Source organism: Hyperolius riggenbachi, chromosome 9 (assembly GCF_040937935.1).
Source record: "Hyperolius riggenbachi isolate aHypRig1 chromosome 9, aHypRig1.pri, whole genome shotgun sequence".
Lineage (NCBI taxonomy): Eukaryota > Metazoa > Chordata > Amphibia > Anura > Hyperoliidae > Hyperolius > Hyperolius riggenbachi.
In genome coordinates, this window is record NC_090654.1 from 25,539,144 (window position 1) to 25,561,345 (window position 22,202).

Sequence of the window (22,202 nt, forward strand, 5' to 3'; positions counted from 1 at the left end):
CCCAGTCATGTGATAATGCCGACATCATTGTTGGTTGATCGTAAAATATCTGAAACTAGGCCTTCTCTGCTCACTCTCGCCTGCTGCTTCTGCTCACTCGCAGATCCTACTGTCACCAGACAAAACACTCAGGGAGGTGGAGACTTTAGCAGGCTAAGCAGTAGTGCTCAGTCTCCTCCCCCACATGTGCTTTGAATGGTCACAAGATGATTAATGAATGAGCAGAAAGCAGTAGGCTAGAGTGCGCAGAGAAATGCCGGTATGAGATAATTTCCCATCATTCATTTCATCTTCCTGACTCACATAAAAGGCAAAACTTAGTATGAAGAGCACCATAAAGAGTAAAATTCACAGACAGGGTTGTAGTTCTAAAACAACATTGGTGTAATGTTTTCATCCAACACATACAAATAAAGGTTAGTGGCGTTATTTAAATCTTGTGTTTGATGCACCCTTTCACAGAGCGATTTCCCCAAAACAATACAATTCCTGAGCTAAGTTTCATTGTAGGACAAGCAGTTTATCTATGAACGGGTTTAATGCGTTAAGGACTGGTCACACCACAAACATAACCGAAATACGAATAACGCCAAAGTGCAGCTGTTTCTAGTACCTCTGATAACGCACAGTGCAGTCTCTGTACACGCTCCTAAATCACGCCTTAATGTTCCGGACTTCCAGCCAAGCTCCGCCTTTTTGGCACTAAAGACCCCCAAACACTATCAGATTTTCTTTTCAGATTAGGTTAACAATTCATATCTGACTGATATTCCTTGTTTACATGGACACCTCTGTTCTGCATTCGGTATCTCGTCAGATTTCAGCAAAAACCTAATGCAGTGTTTCTCAAACATGTCCTTGCGACTCCCCAACGGTGCATCTTTTGCAGGCAACCTCACTTATGCACAGGTGGGTAATTAGGACCAGATTAATCAATGTATTACCGACAGTTCTAACCAGCAGGAAGAACAGTTCTGCATAAAAAGAAGAACCTTTTTAAAACCTAGGTAATAGCGGTAGTTTAGCGTGGATTTCTAGAGCTGCACTACAGTTAGGAAAAGTGCAAATCCATCCCTAAACTGCTGCAGATAAGAAGTGCTTGATAGCAGTTCTATAGCTAGTGCAGAGTGCAGACTACACATGATTTGTGATGTTCTCCTCTCCCCTGCTGAATTCCTCCTCAAAACCTACTGGTATAAATACAGATGTATTGGTTACCCCAGCAACAGCAATTCCCCTCACACACTGCACTGCCTGAAAGACCTTCCTAGCTCCTCCTATTTTACTACAGTTTAAGAAGGAATATGCACTATCTAGTGATTTCTTAGGATGTCTGAGACAGTTCTGCACCGATTTCTAAAAACCTACCAATATTTTGTCTCAGACACTGTTGATAAATTTCCCCCTTAGTGTCTTAGCTAGGTGGATTCCATGTAGCTGAAACATTAATTACCCCACCTGTGCATAGGTGAGGTTGCCTGCAAAACATGCACATTGGGGAGTCATGAGGACAGGTTTGAGAAACTGCCGCTATTAAGTAGGATACGAGAAGTTTCTTATTATCATGCAGAACAGTTCCTCTGCTGGTTAGAACAGTTTAAGAAGAAAAAACTGTCACTAATGCTTTGATAAATCTGGCCCACTGACCTAATGGAATACTGGACCGACTAGGCCACTACTAGCTTTCTTCTGCTTGACGTAGTACAAAGCTAGTTCAGTGCCGATCATGCATTGAACCAGCTCATGGCTCCTCCCACATTTACCGTTGCAATGCAGTACAAAGTTATGAAAATGCCAATCATGTGCCACACCCACCCATGGCCACCTATACTACCCACCACGATGCAGTATAAAGCTATGCAGATGACGATTATGCACCCCACTGGCCCAACCTCTACACGCAATGCAGTGCAAAGTTATGCGGATTCCGATGATCTAGCGTACTCACTAATGGCCCCTATACTACACGTTTTGCTATGAAGGTCATACTTTTTGATTAATATATCAATTTAAAGGGCCCTAATTTTTTTTAGATAAAGCTTGTGTTTTTTTGTTTGTTTTTATTTTAAAAAGAATCATTATCTAGGCTACAGGTGTCAAACACAAGGGCCGAATCTGGCCCTACTTGCCATTTTATGTGGCCCTCCAGAGCTTCCAATGTCCATCACTGTAAGCAGTAATTGCTCACTGTCTTCCTGGCCAGAGGAGTACACTGGTGATGGTGTTTCTGGTTGAACCATTGTTAGTTTGAGGTGGGGTGCAGCAACTCATGGGACCCCTCAGCAAAATTACCATGGGGACCCCTGTTGGCATCCAAACCCCTGCGTGTGGCTAGCATCTTGATTTGAGTCACAATTCATCTTGAAGATTTTCTATTGGAACAGTAGATCTAAATATCAAACTGCTCCACTGCGCTACTCTGCAGAAGGGGGAGGAGAGCAGGCCTGACAGTGCTGTGACAGCTAAATATCAAACTGCTCCACTGCGCTACTCTGCAGAAGGGGGGAGGAGCAGGCCTGACAGTGCTGTGACAGCTAAATATCAAACTGCTCCACTGCGCTACTCTGCAGAAGGGGGGAGGAGCAGGCCTGACAGTGCTGTGACAGCTAAATATCAAACTGCTCCACTGCGCTACTCTGCAGAAGGGGGAGGAGCAGGTCTGACAGCTAAATATCAAACTGCTCCACTGCGCTACTCTGCAAAGGGGGGAGGAGCAGGCCTGACAGAGCTGGGACAGGTAAATATTGACCTGTTCCACTGCGCTACTCTGCAAAAGGGGAAAGAGCAGGCCTGACAGTGCTGGGACAGTTAAATATTTAACTGCTCCACTGTGCTACTCTGCAGAAGTGGGAGAAACTGGCCCCCACGGTCACTATAGTTAGGCCACTACTTTGAGAGTGTTCAATAAATGTTCAATCTTAGGCCTCATTTACATTGGGTGCATTCAGAAACTTTTTTCATCTCATGATAAAATGCATGCGTTTCATAACACGTTTCAGTCCGTTTTAGTGCGCTTTTGTTAAGCGGACCTATTCGCTTTAATGCGATTTTGTTCAGCATGTTTTGCTTATTTGATATAGCAATTGTCAATAAAGATTTGTTTTCATTTGAAAATTTTTTTTTTTTTTAAACTTAGGGGTAAAAAAACGCATCTCTAATGCGCATTGCTGTGCGCTTCTATATGCTAAAAAAGCGCACCCATTCACTTTTATTGCTGTGCTCTTCACAGCGCAAAGCACAGAAATGCGTACAACACCAAGTTTCTCAAATGGACAGTAACAAAGCGCATAGATGTGAACGTGGTACATTAGTATCAATGTAAAAAGCTGAACCTAGCAAAGCGCACAGCACAATGCACTGTGAAAAGCGCACAGCAATGTCCCTAGTGTGAACAAGGCCTTAACAAAACAATTTGGCTCGCGACTTAGACTATGTTTTAGATTTTAGCCCCTTATGCGATTGAGTTAGACACCCCTGATCTAGTCTGTTAAAAAAAAGTCTGATAGTGTGCAGGGATATTAGTCCGTCTCCAGCCGCCACACTAGTTAATCCTACAGACTCTATTGGCCAGTGAGGGTCCAGCGACAGCCAATGACATGATTAGGGCGGGGCTCAGCTACAAGTCAGGAAGATCAAGGCTCGTCGTGCACTAGGGACGCCCCCTTCTGGTCACAGCTTGCGATGCACCCAAATCACTTTATTGCAGTCACACCATTGCCCAATCAGGCTTCTTCACCTGTGCAACTCGTTCAATTTGGCAATCACATTAAATAAAATCAAATAGAACTCTGTATATAAAAAAAAATTCTAAAGTCCATTCTAAAAAGATAAACGCCGTTTCCATTTTTTTTTTTTGTTAAATAAGGAATAAAAAAATAAATTGGGGCAAGGCGGTGCCACGATCGACCACAGTAACGAAGGTGGATGGGGAGGGCACCAACGAACACTCACACAGACGTGACTGCGCGGAGTACACATATACAGCGGGTACTGGGTTAACCAATCCCTGCGTGCCCACCCCGTGCCCAGGATTGGCCCAGCAGCAGTGGTTTTTGTGGTTAGAAAACAAAAAATCTTTCTGTACAATAATAACGTCTTTTCGATTTCTTGCACAGAAATATACACACGATGGTGTACAATCCAGTGGAATATCGTCACTCTGCACAGCAGCTGTCTCCGGGACGCTTCGGCTATCGCTGCGGAGCGGCTCCGCCCTTCACAGGTCACCAGTGTCTCGAGTCCACCAGCTCCGGCCGCAGGCTCAGCTTCTTGAGGGTCTCGTAGCCCACCACGATGACGATGGTCGAGGGGGTGGCGGAGATGATGCGGGCCGAGAGGCCTTTGGTGAGGCCCCAGGGCCCTTCTTCCGCCATGAGCTGCTTGAATGTTTTGATAATGGAACTTTTACCCTCCACCTGTAAAACAAGATGGACGCCAGTGAGAATCAGGTAACATATACTCAAGCTAAGGGCTCATCCTGCTAAGGGACTAACATTTTAAAGTGGACCTGAACTCAGAACTTCCTCTCTGCTCTAAAATATAAGCAACAGCATAATAACCTTTACAGAAAAATATTTACTAGTTGCAGTCCATGGAACTCCTGCAATAAATCTGTGTGTCTACTTCCTGCTTTCATGGAAGCAGACAAAGGGTTAACATCCTGTGTTTACAATTTAGCTGAAGCTGCCAAAATTCCTGAGCTGACACAGCTGAGAGCTCAAATTACAATTGTGATTGCTTGCAGATGAGGGGGAATTAGGCTCTTCACTCTAAACACACACATGGTGGATTAATCTGTGTTTTCCTTGTGTCATAGGCATGGGTTCAGGTCCACTTTAAAGGGGAAAGGAGGTGCTTAGGGGAAGGGTCAATTTATATACAATCAATCATTAATCATTAGATTACTTGGATTATTAACCCTCTGCACTAAAGACACTCACAGCAAGCTGGAACACTAGAAGCAATAAAACCTAAGTAGATAAACACTAGGTTGCAAATTATATTCAGATGCAGAAAGGGGACATTCGCTTCCAAAATGGATTGTATGCAAAGCACTCTGTACTAGACCTTTAAAGCGGATCCAAGATGAAAAACTAACTATAACAAATTACTTGTCTATATATTTTATCTAAAGCTTAGATAGTTTACACAGCATATCTAGCTGCAGACAGCTTCAACAGTATATGATTATTTACTCCTGTGATACAATGAGAGCAGCCATATTCTGCTCGTCTTCATTACACACAGGCAAGCTGCTCTGCATCTACACCCCTCAGCCTGTGAAAAGCTCACTCCCCCTCTTCTCCCCTCTGCTTCTGAAACCTCTGGCTAGTAACACCTCCTCCTGCCCAGACTGAGCTCCCATAAGCCCTTGCTACAGGGGTCTCAGAGTGCCAAGACGCTGGAGGAGCTGTGAGCGAGGCTTAATTAGTTTAAAGGGAATTAGGGTATTGAAACCATAAAAAAAGGATTTGGCTTGAGGAATGCCCTATAAACAATAGGAAAGGAAGACAATGCAATGAGTAAAACTTTATCTCTGATCCACTTTAAGGCGGCCATACATCAAAAGATTATGGGCAGATTCGACAAAGAGACACATTTATCTCTAATGAAATCTGATTAGAGAGAGATTTGCATCTTTGTCGAAGCTGCTTATTTACTGCAATTTAACATGAAATTTTAACATGGAATTGGCCGAGCCTGCAGCATCCATCTTAATGTATAAATGCCCTACTCCCCCCCACGCCCCCCAGATGTATATTTATACATTACCTGTCTTGTGTCAGCCTCCGCGTGCAGTGGTCTCCGCCGGGACTTTTAGCCGGGTGCTACACCCGGCTAGTTTTGATGACCACCCGGCTGTCATCGGCTCACCACCTCCTCTGCTTTAAGCAGAGAAGTGCCGGCCCTGCATTCTGTCATCTCGCCCCACCCGGCTACTTTTTCATGCCACCCGGCTGGAAAAAAACACTGGAGAGGGTACGAAACCATCTGACTTCTCCAGTTATGAAACCACTGACTCCGACTCTGGGTACCCAAAATTGCTCCGACTCCTCAACTCTGTCTCCACAGCCCTGGGTATAAGCTCCTCCTCCTATACTGTAAGCAGAGTTGTGCAGAGCAGCACTGGCCCTGTACCCTCATCTCGCCCAACCTGGCTACTTTTTTATGCCACCCGGCTGGGAAAAATTTCTGCAGAGAACACTGACGTGGTGTCCGCCCGTCTCCGGTGGATCGTCTATCAGATGCATACACGCTGGCGGTGGCGCACAGAGTGTGACGTCACACGCTATGTGGCAGTGGCATGTACGGAGTTGACAGACAATCCACCCGGAGGTTTCAGAGACGGGCACCACGTGGAGGCTGACACAGGACAGGTAATGTATAAATGCACACATGGGGGGGGACACATTTATAAATTAGGGGGGCAGCGGTGGGGGTTTCATCATTTTGTCGCTCGTTCCAAAATCATCCGCCATACTGCCGCACACCCGATCAACCAACTTTGGCCCGACATCTTGCAGCATGTGCAATCAATTAGTGCGACCAATTTCGCTACTACGTATGCGTGATCCTCTATCGCACCCCCGTGCTCGAGTGTGTTCTGTGCATGCGCGACAGAGATTTTTGCTTACTGCGCAAGCGCAGTGCACTCCCGGGCTAAGGGGAACACGATAGAGGACGCGCGCAGCACGGGGCAGCACATCTAGTGTTGGAGGAGGACACCAGCGGAACGACCGGTGTGTGAAGTGCTGGATTATGACAAGTGACCAAGAGGAGCTCATGGAGCTGGAAAGAGCTCTAGGTAAGTAAATGGGCATTTTTATTTTTTCTAACTTCAGGTTTCCTTTAACTGTTTAATCAGTTGCTCAGCGAGTCGGGTGGTGAGATAAGGCCAGCGAGACTTCACCTCTAGAGGCTCAAGTATACAAAAAGCCAGCAGGTGACTCAGCCCTCCTCCACCAAGGCTTTGCTATGTGACATTTCATCACTCTGTAAAATCAACCAAACACTAGTGTAACGGTCGGGTATAAAATCAAAAATCAATTCTTTATTTTTATCTGGTAAATAAGTAATAAGGATGCTAACCAGGCAATCCAGAAGTTACAATCACTATTACTTTTCTTGTTGATAAATGAGCATTCCCCAGTTTACCTGACTCTTATTTGGTACATTGCCACACAAAGGAAGTTGCAGGGCATGCTGGGTTGTCCTTTTTTGCTTCTCTATTTCCCCTCAGACTTAACTAATGCAGCCTGATTGGCTGAAGACTCTTTCCCTCCTGTTTTCCCCTCCCACACCTCTGGTTCCTCTCTGATTGGCATGTATTTCTCACGCTGAGACAATGCACTTTGTAAAGTGAATTAAGGGAGGAAATGACATCAGGATTGGCTTCAAAATAGCCAGTTAAAATGAGAAATGCTAAGAAGGATTTTCTCTTTTTTTACTGTAGACAAATCACTAAAATCAAACGGTGGAAATTACAACACATATGTTATGTAAGTAGAGCAAGTATTTACTTATATATGTGTTTTTTTCTGAGATAGTATGGCTGACAGCTCCTCTTTAACCTGTTGGGCAGAGTTCATGGTAGAGGTGTGGTTATTAGAGCAGAGAAAGGCCACATAGCCACTGATTGCTGACTTGCCCATGCTTGCCTACTTCCTAGCCATTTACATAAAGCCTGTTTAACCCACACACTACTGCCCCCGCAGGCTTCCTGGTAGATAGCAGGTAGGTGACAGGTGCTGAAGCGTGCTAGAGGCAATTTCGGTGCCTGGTGCTCAGTTACCTGCACTCGAGCCCTTATGACATCCATAGGATTGGTGAGGGTGGACGCAGTGGCCGCTGCCAGGGGTCCGGATATGGCCTGCAGCAAGAGGTGAGGACAGTCTTTCGGTGACAGCCGCGATAATTGTTCTGGAAGACAAAAGACAGACTGTCAGTGGCACACAAAAACTATCTGCGTACTCCCATGTCCTGCCAGAGGTGGAGAGCGTCTACAATACAGGATTTAGAATCTTATGGTGCCCATACATCTAGCAGCAGTGTTCTCCCCAGGCTGTTTTAGCTGGGTGCTCCACCCGGCTAGTTTTGGTGAGCACCCGGCTGTCATCGGCTGACCTCCTCCTATTCTGTAGGCAGAGTTGCACACAGAGCACCGGCCCTGCATTCTCTCATCTCGCCCCACCCGGCTACTTTTTCATGCCACCCGGCTGGAAAAAAATTCTGGGGAGAACACTGTAGCAGTGTATGGGCAGATCGGCCAAGAGGCAGATCTTGCTTTGATGGAAGCTGATCAGAGAGAGATCTGTCGGCTGCCCATACACTGCAGGCCGATTCCCGATCAATTTCAGCATTTTATCTTTCGGGAATCGGCATTGTGATGCTGTAGCTCCTGCCTTGTGCCATGTGCTATACATCAGACGTCGCTTGGGATGAGAACGCAGAAGCACAGCGGGCACTCGGCGAGCTCTTTTAAAGGAACTCCGAGCACCTCTCATGGGCATGCCTTTAAGCCAGACGACTTCCAACAAAGTCGTGCTATGACCCCTCTGGAGGAGCCTCTTGCAATGGCCATGCGTGTCACTTCCTCTTCCTGCTTCATTCAGTGATGCACTTCTCTAACAGAGAAGATGGGGGTGACCCGGAAGTTATAACATAGCCAAGATGGCAGCCGCGATTTCTAAACTGAAATTGAACGAATGGTGTAGAACGGCGATTCAGGCATCAAATGAAAGAGGAGAGCACAGGCTACAGAATGCTATGCATCTTTAAGTACTTTGCAGTACTGGTCGGAGTCTTAAAGGCATGTCCATGAAAGGTGCTCGGAGTCCCTTTAATGCCCAGGCACATTTAAGGATACATCTGGCGATTAAAAAAAAAAGTCAGATTTACTTACCTGGAGCTTCATCCAGCCCCTGGAAGTGTATGTGTCCCTCGCCACAGCTCTGCTCTCAGGCAGTCTCCCGCGCCGCTCGCGCTTCTGTAGCCTGGAGCTTTCTGTGCAGGCGCTGTACCTTGGCACCTGTACAATAAGCTTACGCAGCAACAGAGGCCGCAGACCTGAGCGGGTCGGCGGCTGCTACAGAGGGGACCACGGGAGATTGCCTGAGAGTGGAGCTGCGGCGAGGGACACATAGGCTTCTAGGGGATGGAGGAAGCCCCAGGTAAGTAAATCTGATAAGTAAATCGAAATTTTCCAGCTTGCTTAATCAATAAATTTCATCTATTTTGGCCCAAAATCAGTCGAATCGTCGATCAATTTTAATCAGATTACAAACCAATTATCAAAGTGGACAGTCGATTGGTCTGCAAAATCACCAGATGTATGGCTATCTTTACACATCTAACATAAAAGCACCAATGTCACACAAACACACGCCTACAAACATGACTATGACAGTACAGGGCGTAACTGACTGTTCAACAAAACATCAATAATGGCCAATAGATTGAAAAGCTGGTGTAATGGCAGCACTGGTATGACTTCCTGTATCTGTGTCCGCAAAACAGCTGAAGCTGGATTTGTAAACTTTACTTACCAAAACAGGAAGTAGAGAGAAAACTCCAGTGGGGACATGTGCATCATTGACAAATCTTAGAGGTGTGACTTCCTCTTGGTAGGAGGAAGTTTCCTCACATTTCCTGTAATGTCTCTGAGATAAGACACTCTAAAGGACACCTGACCTACGGAGAAGCTACCTAATGTAAGCATACAGGTATGTGGTTAATTATGAGGAAAGTGCAGCAGCATGGTGGCATAGTGCTTAGCACTCTCGCCTTGCAGCACTGTGTCCTAGGTTCAAATCCCAACCAGGGCACTATCTGCAAGGGAGCTGTTCTGGGGTAGAGGCCATTTTCAAAATGGATGACGGAGAATTCCATTGATCACAGTGGACAAACAGAATGCAGGAGAGGAGAAAGAGATTGGTAAGTAGACTACACGGGAGGTAAGTTTGAGGAGTCTATGATTATTTTGACTTTTAATTTACAGTTCAGGTTTGCTTTCAAACCAAAAGGTCTATTGAGGTCCTAGCAACAGTAAGTGTGGGAAAATATTACAAATGGTGATAAAGACAGCAGGAACATCCCAAACCCCCAAAAACCATACGAAACATGTAACAATGTCAGATTCCTGCCACTCACCTGCATAGAAGTGGTAGAAAGGCCACCAGACTGCGCTGTTAGGGATGTAGGTCAGGAGAGAGGCCACGTAACCACGATAAAAGCCCTTCAGCCCGTCCGCTCTGAAGATCTGAACAATAATGTCCTTTGTCTGACCAAACATGACCGTCTGCTTCGCTTCTGCGCCGTGCACTCGGAACCGGCCCATGGTCTCCCCTTTCCGCTGCATCATAAGGTGCTGTGAGACCACATCAATGGGCACGGTGATACTCTGCGCCACCAGCGACGCCGAGCCTCCCGCCACCAGTGACTTCACCGTGTTACTGCTGCTGTATTGCGACACGTACTTGCGGGTGAGTTCATAGGTGGTGACATAGCACTGGCCGGAGATCAGGGTGAAGGTGTTGACCAAGAAGCCTCGGTAAAAGCCCAAGGCTCCCTCTGACCTCAGGATCTTCACAAAGGCATCGAACGTCCCGTTGTAGAGGCTCTTCCCCTTCTGCACCTGGAGGCGTGTCCGGATGAGCGTGAACGGGTAGACGCTGACCCGTATCATCATCGTCATGCACACCCCGAAGACGTAGAACTTCTTCTTGTCCAGGTGCTCCCATTCGATGATCTGAATGTTCCGTTTGTCCTCCATGATGCCGGTCCAACGTCGTCACCATCAAACCTAAGGACAGATGCCATGCGTTAAATAAGGGACACAAGTCCAAAATGCTATAGGGCTGACTGGGAAGTATTCAGAAAACCTAGAGAGGGCTAGATTTCCTACAAAAACTACTTTTAAAGGATACCAGATCTGAAAATGTTTGGAGAAACGGGGGGGGGGGGGGGGGGGGGGGAGATATGCAGGCATATACTACCACCTGTTCTGATGCCCACCGCTCCCCCGATTCTCCTCTCTGCCTCCTATAGCTCACCCAAAAAGCCCCTCGGTACCCTCTTCTGATCGCCAGGGTCGGGCTTACTGCGCAGGCACCAGCCGGGCTGTGCGCGTCCTACAGTGCCAGTCCGTGGCTGGGAGTGCACTGCGCATGACGTCACTGCTGTAGGACGCGTGCAGCCCAGCCTGCGCAGTAAGCATGACCCTGGCAATCGGAAGAGGATGCCATAGGGCTTTTTGGGTGAGCTACAGGGGGCAGAGAGGAGAACGCGGGATGCGATGGGCATCAGGCAGGTGGTAGTATATCCCTGCTCCCACTCTTTCTCCAAACATTTTCAGCTCTGGTATCCTTTAAGTTGACTGATAAGTTCAGTATGTGACCACCATAGCACAAACACTACATTCTCAGCCATTCTATCTGTGTTCTCATAGCGTCCAGGGGAGGGTGCCAAATTTTTGAGACCTACAGTAACCGCAGAAACTTCTTAGAGATCACCAGAACCCACCCATCTCCTTCCTCTGCTCCTTCCTGTGGGCGGGGCAAAATCTGTGTTCACAGAAAAAGATTGACTAGTGACCCCTGGCTACCTCCTGTGGGTAACCAACCATCAGCATTTGGTAAGGTGATGTAAGGGAGGAAGCAGAGCAGAGAAAAAGGGAAAACTAAACTATTCAAGAAAAGAAGAACGTTAATAATAACAACTTTTCATAATATTATTAAAGAGACACAGAAGCGTCTTTTTTTATCCAGGTCAATAGGTGAGACAGAGATTTGACATTTTTTAGGTAGATATCCTACAATATTGGTGCCTCTTTTGAATTAATTTTGTATCTTCAGCATTAAATTCCAAGCTGATTCGCCGCATCCTGGCAGCAGAACGAGTGATTTATGCCCCAGAAATAGCCTAGGAAAGTTCCACACTTTTCAGGATTTTGCTTCCTGGTAGAGGAAGGGCTGTACGCAGCAGCTCTGCCTCTTATCCAGTCAATCTCCGCCTCTCCCTGCCCCTCAGTCTTCTTTCACTGAGAGGGTCGGGGAGAGGCGGAGATCGGCAGAGACTGACTGGCACACAGCTCTGCCTCTCGGGCAGCAAAATCTGCGACTTGAAAAGTTGTAGAACTTTGCTATGCTATTTCAGGGGCATAAAACACTCGTTCTGCGGTGGGGATGCAGCGAATCAGCTTGGAATGTAAGAAAGACAGCTTGATACGAAACTAAAGTAAAAGAAAAAAAAAAAAAAAGATACTTCAGTGTCTCTTTAAAGGGACCCAGAGCTAAACTAAATAAAACGTTTTGTAGATACCTGGGGCTTCCTCCAACCCCACCCGCTCGGATCGCTCCCACGCCGCCGTATTCCTCTGCCCGCAGCTTCGGTACCGGGTCCCGTCAGTTGGAGCCAGTCTGCGCAAGTGAAGTGAGCACTCTACGTATCTCTTCAGCGGCTGGGGTTGGAGGAAGCCCCAGGTATCTACAAAACGTTTTATTTAGTTCAGCTCTGGGTCCCTTTAAGCAGGCATTAAAGAGACTCTGAAGCCTCTTAAAAATCCTTTTTTTATTAAACCACCTTAATCCTACCTAAACCATCCTATCCCCGCGGCTGTAAGCTATCTAAAAACCCCCTAAATCCCCGGGGGATCTGGGCAGCGCTTCCGTGTGAGGCAAGGCTATGAGCCGCAGCCCTGCCTCACACGCATCTGTCAGCGGCGGATCGCTGCCTCTACCCCGCCCCTCTCTGTCTTCCTTCGCTGAGAGGGGCGGGGGAGAGGCGGAGATCCACCACTGACAGACGCCCTGAGAGGCAGAGCTGCAGCTCATAGCTCTGCCTCACACGGAAGCGCTTAGGGCAGCAAAATCCCCGACCAAGAAAGTCGTGGATTTTGCAGGGGAGAGGGAGGGCGAGTTAGGGAGGGTTTAGATAGCTTACAGGCGCAGGGATACGGCGGTTTAGGTAGGATTAAGGTATTAAACAGGATGATTTTAATTAAAAAAAGTATTTTTAAGAGGCTTCAGAGTCTCTTTAAAAATAGTTAATAAGATACTAATGATTTTGAGCTGATACAAATTTAATCTTCATTTTATGCACCTTGGACTTGCACTTTACTTGTCAGAATACTACTAATAATAAAATAATAATATAATCTTAATCCATCTTCCCTTCACTGCAATAATCCATCAAATGGAAAATCCTTTTCAAAACTGGCATGCTAACATTCAAATCCCTACACATCCTAGGCCCCGGATACCTGAGAGATTTGTTACAACTGCGTCACACCCGCCACAACCTCAGATCAGAAGGATCCAATAACATGACCACCCAACTAAAGTCCAACTTAAGACCTTTGGAGCCAGAGCTTTCTGTCATGCTGCCCCTACCCTGTGGAATGCCTTGCCAAACTTAACCCTCCTGGCGGTTAATTTTTTTTGCCAAAATGGCAAAAATCCTTTTTTTTTTAATTTTTTTTTTTGTGTTTCATGTAAAGCTACCAGAGTGGTAGCTACATGAAACACCACTAGAGGGCGCATGTGTCCCTCTAGTGCGATCGTCGCCGGCATCAATAGCAAACAGGGGAACGCGTATATAACGCGCTCCCCTGTTTGGCTTCTCCTGTCGCCATGGCGACGATCGGAATGACGTCATGGACGTCAGCCGACGTCCTGACGTCAGACACCTCCGATCCAGCCCATAGCGCTGCCCGGAACTCATTGGTCCGGGCAGCGCAGGGCTCTGGCGGGGGGGGGCCCCTCTTGCGCCGCTGCGTACGGGCGATCGCCGCAGAGCGGCGGCGATCAAGCTGTACGCGCGGCTAGCAAAGTGCTAGCTGCGCGTACAGCATTTTAAATGGAGCAAATCGCTCCATCAGGGGCTGAGATATCTTCCTGCGCGGCATAGCCCGAGCTCAGCTCGGGCTTACCGCCAGGAAGGTTAATCAAGACAACTCCAACCCTGGACACATTGAAATCAAAACTGAAAATCCACCGGTTCAGTCTGGCATTTATGATCACATAACCTTTCCCCCTGTACACATCACTATGTACTGATCTGAGACAAACGTATGCGCTTTGGGTCTTACGGGAGAAAAGCGCTTTACAACTGTTTCATGAAACACCGGATGTGTGAAAATCTTAGCCAATTTGGAACAAAAAAAGTCTGAAATAGCGCATGAGGTACTGAACATGATATTTATAGCGAACTTGTCTGTGATGTGTCCACAGTTGAAGCTGTAAGCGTGAGTTGGATTTCTCTCCCAGACGCTGGCCGGGACCAGTTCTGTGACTTGTATGGAGCACATGGCACAGGGAGGTCAGTCACACGCCCTTATCGAAGAGGTGAGAGGATCTCACACTTCATTGCTCTGTAAAGGAAACAGCCATAAACATATACAGCACTGCACTCCGGTCACTGACCTCTGCTGCAGCGTGGACTTTGTTCTGGAAACACCTTTATGGAAACCCCTCTGTGTTAAGGAAACTGCCCAAATACACACACACGTCACAACCTATTGTAACATACTACTTTGTGGACTACCAACTAGCAGACTGGCACCGCTCCAATCTGTACTGAACTCATTCATCTCTCTTCCTGCTCTTCCTCTGCTGCTCTTCTCTGTCAAGCTCTTCATTCAGATACCACCCTAACTGAAATCTCAGATCTGCACATGACCTTCTTCTGTCCTCCTCTAGAATCACCTCCTTGCACTCATGTATACAGGACTTCTCACGTGCTACACCACTCCTCTGGAATGCCCTTCCACATCACCTCCGTCACTCTCCAACCTTTGATATCTTCTAAGCGATCCCTCAAAACTCACTTGTCCCAACATGCATACGCTCTCACTTAGGCCATTCCCCTTCAACCTCTGATCACGTTGTACTTCTTACTAAATATAACCTAAAACATACCACAATGTAATCAGAGGCAAAGGCTCACTGCCTTGTCCATCCCCCCACTTCTCCTTACCTAGTGTGTCCTCCCACTACCCTTTAGATTGTGAACTTGCAAGGGCAGGGTCCTCCTCCTAATGTCTGTTGTACATTTTTGGTTGTACCTATATGTTCCCCTTGTTGTCTTATTGTGGTGCTTTGTAAATCGCTGCGGAATATGCTGGCGCTATAGAAATAAAAAATAATAATAATACCACCTCTAGGTATACATATTGTACTTGTTGACCTAAACCCATATGAAAACGGGCTTTAGGTCTGTCACACTGCAGCATGTCAGTACGCATGCGCGCACACACACCAGTCTGTAGCCCGGCTCCCTGGCCCCGTTCTCCTGTCCCAACAGCTGTTCGTGCTGCACATGCGCAGTAGCACAAATGCACGGACACAGGGAGAGGATGACGCAGGGACATTTAGGGATTATTATATAGGGATACTACCCCAGTTCTGGTTTCCTCCCTTCCTCCGCTAGGCTGATCTCTGGCAGAGGGGGGTTAGGGGTCACTAGCTTCCCAGCCAGAGGCAGTCATTATTGGTTGTGTTTGATCTTTACTGGACTGCCCACAAATACAACCTGAGATACGTAATAGGCCATTGTCATGCAATGTATGTGAGACAAGGCAGGGGGGAGGGACCATACCTGCTGGGTGGTCATTTCCTCAGGGAGTCAGAATCTTACATGCAGCCATCTTCAGCTAGTCCATGCTGGGTTCTCTCATCTGCTCCTCTGTGTATACATGGAGACATGACCTGAGACACAGAAACAACACACAGATCACTCATTAGTCCCACCATCAGGAATACACAGATTGTTAGGGATGTATATGCAATGCATGCAGGGAGGTGTAGTCCATCGATGTGATTATTCACATCTATGGACTACATCTCCCAGCATGCACTGCGGCGTGACACCACAGGGCAGCTTGCAGTTGCGGTTCCTCCGTTGATTCTCCCTGGAAGAAGGTGAACCCCATAAGGAAGGAGGGGGGCGCTAGAGGAGCAGCCTCCCATATGTATGTAAGTAATGCCTATCAACCGCGCCACCCCAAAGTTTCGACTCGCGGTTTCCACCAATATTTTGCCGCCATCGTTTCATGGTTTTTAGCTTGTGGCGGCTTATAATGTAATTACGAATGCGCGCGTTGTGCGAGAAAAAGCAGAAAGATATGCGATTTAAAAATCACGAACCCAAAACGCGAACGAATGGACACGATGAGCGTTTCCCGAGCGAAGCTATTGACTTCAATAGCCCGTGGAATCGTACGCATTTTGCCTTCCACAGCAAACCGCCCACAATTGCAGCTAGTGTGTTACCTGCTTAATTGCGAACGCGCGCGACGTGCAGGGAAAAAGCGGAAAGCTGTGCAACTTAAAAAACACGACAAAAATTGCAAACGGAAGATGTGAATAAACGGTCCTGACAAGCGCTTCCCGAGCGAGGTTATTGACTTCAACAGCCTGTGGAATCGTGCGCGTTTTTAACGTCCGCAGCAAAACGCGCTCAATCGCAGCTAGTGTGTCTAAAAGAATAACTGAAAGGGATGAGGGGATCCCGAGAGAGCTGTGACATTACCCATCACACTAAAGGTATTCGTACAAAGTGAGCTGTCCACTAGCGTCACCTCGTAAAATACACGATCATTCCACGGTTCATGGGTGTGTGAAACGTCTAAAGGTGGCCATGTATCTTGCGATTCTGCGGCCTGATCAACCGTCCAATTCAATAATTTTATAGGATTGGATGAAAATCTTCCAAGTCAATAAATATTATAGAATCCGATGGTTTATTGGGCCGCAAAATTGCTAGACACATGGCCACCTTTATATTTGGAGGAAAAGAATCGGGAAGGTCCGCACTCTCACGTGATCCAAAATCAAGGTTTATTCAACCAACGTGACACAAGTCCACTCCATAAACCGACGACTCGTTTCAGGGCCCCGTGGGGTCCCCTTTGTCAAGGTAAAACAATACAGAATGGTAACTTTTACCATTCTGTATTGTTTTACCTTGACAAAGGGGACACCACGGGGCCCTGAAACGAGTCGTCGGTTTATGGAGTGGACTTGTGTCACGTTGGTTGAATAAACCTTGATTTTGGATCACGTGAGTGTGCGGACCTTTCCGATTTTTTGCTTATAGTCTTCAATGGTCCAGCACCTCCACAGTGGTGTGCGATTCTCCTTTTGATTATTGATTTATATTTGGAGGGACGGCGACGGAGGCGTTATCATGAGACCGATTCCCCAGAGATTTCATGCCGAAATTGATTGGGAATCGGTCTGCAGTGTATGGGCAGCCGACAGCTCTCTCTGTAATCCGATGTGTTCACAGAGAGATGTGTCTCTTGGCACATCGCCTGATGTATGAGCACCTTAAAGTGCACCCGAGGTGAAAACAAACTGATGAGATAAACGATTGTATTTATCCTCCTACTCCTAAAAATGACTTTCGATATCCCATGGTATTGTTTTATATTTTTTAACATTTACGGTACAGTAGATTAAATGTGTCATTGTCTCTACTCAGTGGCAGCCTATAAAGGGTTAAAATACAAAAACTGTTGACATTTTTCTATCTCTCCCCTGCTCTCAGAAGTTTTATTCTGCCAGGAAATATTTTATGGCTGTATATTGCTTAATAGTGAGGTTTACTGTATTCCCCATAAGGTACAGACAAGACAGAAGCTGTCACTTGCATGCTTGAAAATTAACTCTTTCAGGCAACATAAAAAAAAAAGAAAACCAGCTTTGTTATTGATATGTTTTGCACTGTACATCGACATGTTTATCTCATCATGTCACCGCTGGTACACTTTAATAAGTGCTGATGAGCAGCGGTCCGACTGGCAGGAGTCTGGCTGGGTAGATACATGTTTGTTGCGGTTACTGTGAGATATTCCTCTTGATGAAACTGTCAGTGCTGTTTAGTGGAAAATCTCCAGCACATAAAAGGGATCATTCAGACCTTTGGACATGTTACAATTTCAGTTGTTTGCGGTGTGTCACATGTCAATGGTCGTATGATGAAGTCTGTATTATTTATTATCCTTATGTATTTATATAGCGTGTGCGCTTTCTGCAGCACATTACAGAGTACATAGTCACTGACTGTCCTCAGAGGAGCTCACAGTCTAATCTCTACCATAGTCACAATCTAATGTCCTACCATATTAGGGCCTTTTTCCACTAGCCTGCAATTTGCGATTTGCTTCTGATCGCAAATCGCAAGGTACATTAAACTAATGGAAACTGCAGCAGCAATTTCCATTAGTGCGATCCGATTGCGATGCGATTTTGGTCAAAGCGCAATCGTCGTCCTGCCGCGTTTTGTATGCGATTGAGCTGGACTATAATGAGTATAGTAGCTCAATCGCAATCGCATGGTGGAAATTGAAACGCGATTACGATCGCGATCGGAATCGCGATCGCATTTCATAGTGGAAAAGAGCCCTTATTATTCTGTATTTATATAGCACTGACATCTTCTGCAGCACATTACAGAGTACATAATCATGTCACTGACTGTCCTCAGAGGAGCTCCCAATCTAATCCTACCATAGTCATAGTCTAATGTCCTACCATATTATTACTATGGCCTCAATTCACGGAGCATTATCAAACGTTTATCAAACACTTTATCAAACGTTTGATAATTTACCTCATGGGTAAAATCTCATTTTAAATTCACTAAAGTGTTATATATTTATCGAATGTTTTACCGATAAAACGTTCAACAAATATATAACACTTTAGTGAATTCAAAATGAGATTTTACCCATGAGGTAAATTATCAAACATTTGATAAAGTGTTTGATAATGCTCCGTGAATTGAGGCCTATGTATTCATATAGCACTGACATCTTCTGCAGCACATTACAGAGTACATGGTCATGTCACTGACTGTCCTCAGAGGAGCTCCCAATCTAATCCTACCATAGTCATAGTCTAATGTCCTACCATATTATTACTATGTATTTATATAGCACTGACATCTTCTGCAGCACATTACAGAGTACATAGTCATGTCACTGACTGTCCTCAGAGGAGCTCCCAATCTAATCCTACCATAGTCATAGTCTAATGTCCTACCATATTATTACTATGTATTTATATAGCACTGACATCTTCTCCAGCACATTAGAGAGTACATAGTCATGTCACTGACTGTCCTCAGAGGAGCTCCCAATCTAATCCTTCCATAGTCGACTGACGAGCAGCCAGCACTGGTGGTGATCAGAACATTTTTGGCAGAAACTTGTGAATGATCACTGTACAGAGATAATGTTTGGAGCAGCGTGCACAGTTGTATGCAAAGGGAAGGGTGGGAGACACATAAGCGTTACTAGCCAAGGAGATCGCTAGGGGATGCCAGCAATGAAGCAGGAAATCTTAATACACTTGATTTACCAGACAATCTATAGGTATACACAGGGCTATGGAGTGGGTACAGAAATGATCTGGCTTCTCCAGTTATGAAACCACTGACTCCGACTCCTCAGCTCCGTCTCCACAGCCCTGGGTATAGCTTAATAGAGGAACCATGCTTAATAGATGAACTATGACAGATCTGATGTTTGGAGAAAATTACAGTGGGATGTGTGGGGGAATGCAGTAATGCGTGAATGTCCTCCGGGCACTGCGGTTTCCTCCCACATGCCCAAGTTAATTGGCTTCCCCCTAAATTGGCCCTAGACTACGATACATAAATAGACAAAGGACTATGGTAGGATAAGATTGTGAGCCCCACTGGGGGACAGTCAGTGACAGGACAATATACTCTGTACAACGCTGCAGACGATGTTGACGCTATATAAATACTTAATAGTAAATAAAAGAAGTGTGAGCCTGCAGATTTTATGAAATGACATGAAGCGTGGACTAATTGTGATTCCTGTAAATCCTACTGTTAAAGTGAGGGGTGAATTTACTGTCATTCCAGGGACAGCCCAGATGATGCAATTAGCTCCAAAGGTGCAATTATCCCTTTAGACTAAACTTTCCGGCCCTGTTTAAGTTGTGACACATCACAATGACACTTCAAACATTTGTGACACAGAATCCTGCTTTGCCAACAAAAGTTGTAACTTCCCAGGAATAAGCAGTGGGCGTGTCTACAGAAGGGAAATAACACGACCAGAGCTTCCGGAATCCGAAATATTTGGGAACAACCGGTTCAAAATTACCAATCCCGAAATGCCAGCGTACACTGTCACATGCTTTTAAAGTGGACCTGAACTCTTTAACAGGACAGAAGGGAAACATAGAAAAATGCACCCTGTATGTATTTAGAGAGTTCAGCCTGTCTAATTCTCCCTCCTCTGTGACTAATCACAAGTGTAATTTAATTTGTCAGCTGACAGAGAAGGTCATTTTTAAAGGGAACGTAAACTGAGAGGGATATGGATGTTTCCTTTTAAACAATGCCAGTTGCTTGGCAGTCCTGCTGATCTCTGTGGCTGCAATAGTGGCTGAACCACACCAGAAACAAGCATGCAGCTAATCCAGTCTGACCTCAGTCAGAGCACCTGATCTGCATGCTTGTTGAGGGGCTGTGGCTAAAAGTATTAGAGACACAGAATCAGCTGGGGAATCAGGCAACTGGTATTATTTTAAAAGGAAAAATCCATCTCCTTCTCAGTTTAGGTTCCCTTTAAACACAGGATGTTAACTCTATGTCTGTTTTTATGAAAGCAGGAAGTAGACACACTGCCAATTTATTGCAGGATTTGTACCAGCTGTAACAAAGAAAAGTTTTTCTTTAAAGGTTATAATGCTGTTGCTTATCTTTTAGAGCAGAGAGGAAGTTCTGAGTTCAGGTCTACTTTAACAGACTTTTGAACTGAAAACATCAAAATATATAAAAATATATTCAACACTAATGATCCTCTAATTGATTTTTTGTTCAAAATATTAATCAGGAATTGCTCACAAATGCCCATTCTTTTATAGACTTGTCACAGGGTGGAGCTACATGTGACCAATGTCAGTACAGCTTTGTATTGCATCAAGTAACTTAATTCAGACTGATACCTGCTGACACCTCTTGCAGTATAGAATGGTAAATGAGCCAGCTATATCAGTCACCTGATTTAAAAAAAAAAAATCCTGGACATACCGCACTATGTGGTTCATATGTCAAAGTCTTGGGGGAAAAAATGATATATACACACACAAATAAACATATTTACATAATACACAGGGTCATGTCACAGGCTGGACTGTGTAAAGCAGTGCAGCACTATACATATATGTAAGTACCGTAATGAGCAGAGGAATCAAATCACTGTACATACGGCGTTATATAAATAAGTATAACACACATACATAATACAAGAGTGACAACTCTATACCTACAGCACTAAATACATACAAAGATATTTAATACACACCGGGACTGCATGTACATACAGTATGATATAGAGATGTACACACATATATATATATATATATATATATATATATATATATATATATCTGTGTGTACCTACACACATGGGTAACATGACTGTGCACATATCATATCTATATTGTGGTTACAAACATAAATGAATGGTAAATGTCACATCAATGAACATACAGCACTATACATAGATGTATAAGTGACAGCTCTGTATGTACACGTACACACACACACACACACACACGTACACACAGCTATCAGTTTGTGTGTGTTGGATATGACCCCCGTGTATATTGATGTATGTGTATAGTGTTGCATGTGACCCCTCTTTTTATGTATGTGTGTACACAGCTACATTCTATAAATATAGTGCTGTGTGTGCAGTGATTTGACCCCTGTGTGTGCCATTTGCTAATGTATGTGATATATTGTCACTGTTTGTGTCTGTCATGTATGCACAGTGATGATGTGACCCATGTATGTATGTATGTATGTATGTATGTATGTATATATATATATATATATACACATAGGTCACTGTACACATGTACACAGAGCACTATACTTATAGAATGTATACACACACATACATGACACACACAGGGGTCACACTCAGCACTATATATGTATAGCTATATATACAAACATACATGGTACACACTAGAGACACAACACTATACAGTCTTATATTATACAATATATATCATAAATACACACCGCACAGACACATGCAGCAGATCACCCTCCTCCTCTCCTCACCATCTGCCCCCTCCAATCCCGGAAGTGAGGGGCGTGTCCGGGTCAGCCAATGGCGCTGCGTGGTGACGTCACCGCCGCCGCTGACTGGC

The 22,202-nt window shown here is 45.4% G+C and overlaps 1 protein-coding gene across 1 annotated transcript; it reads right to left on the bottom strand.

Moving 5' to 3' along the window:
• Nucleotides 1–360: 360 nt before the first annotated feature.
• SLC25A44 (solute carrier family 25 member 44) lies at nucleotides 361–22,155 on the bottom strand. Its single transcript, XM_068252181.1, has 5 exons — nucleotides 22,072–22,155; nucleotides 15,595–15,704; nucleotides 10,150–10,801; nucleotides 7,793–7,920; nucleotides 361–4,415 (listed from the first exon to the last, which is right to left on the bottom strand). Exons 3-5 carry the CDS (start codon nucleotides 10,769–10,771, stop codon nucleotides 4,224–4,226), a joined length of 942 nt encoding a protein of 313 aa, XP_068108282.1. The 5' UTR covers nucleotides 10,772–10,801; nucleotides 15,595–15,704; nucleotides 22,072–22,155; the 3' UTR covers nucleotides 361–4,223.
• Between the last annotated feature and the right edge of the window lie 47 nt (nucleotides 22,156–22,202).

Coding starts and splice junctions, on each gene's coding strand:
- SLC25A44 (XM_068252181.1), bottom strand. CDS start 10,771: ATGGAGGACAAACGGAACATTCAGATCATCGAATGGGAGCACCTGGAC. Junction 7,921..10,149: donor TTTCTACCACTTCTATGCAG/GTGAGTGGCAGG, acceptor TTTGTCTTCCAG/AACAATTATCGCGGCTGTCA. Junction 4,416..7,792: donor TCATAAGGGCTCGAGTGCAG/GTAACTGAGCAC, acceptor CTTGTTTTACAG/GTGGAGGGTAAAAGTTCCAT.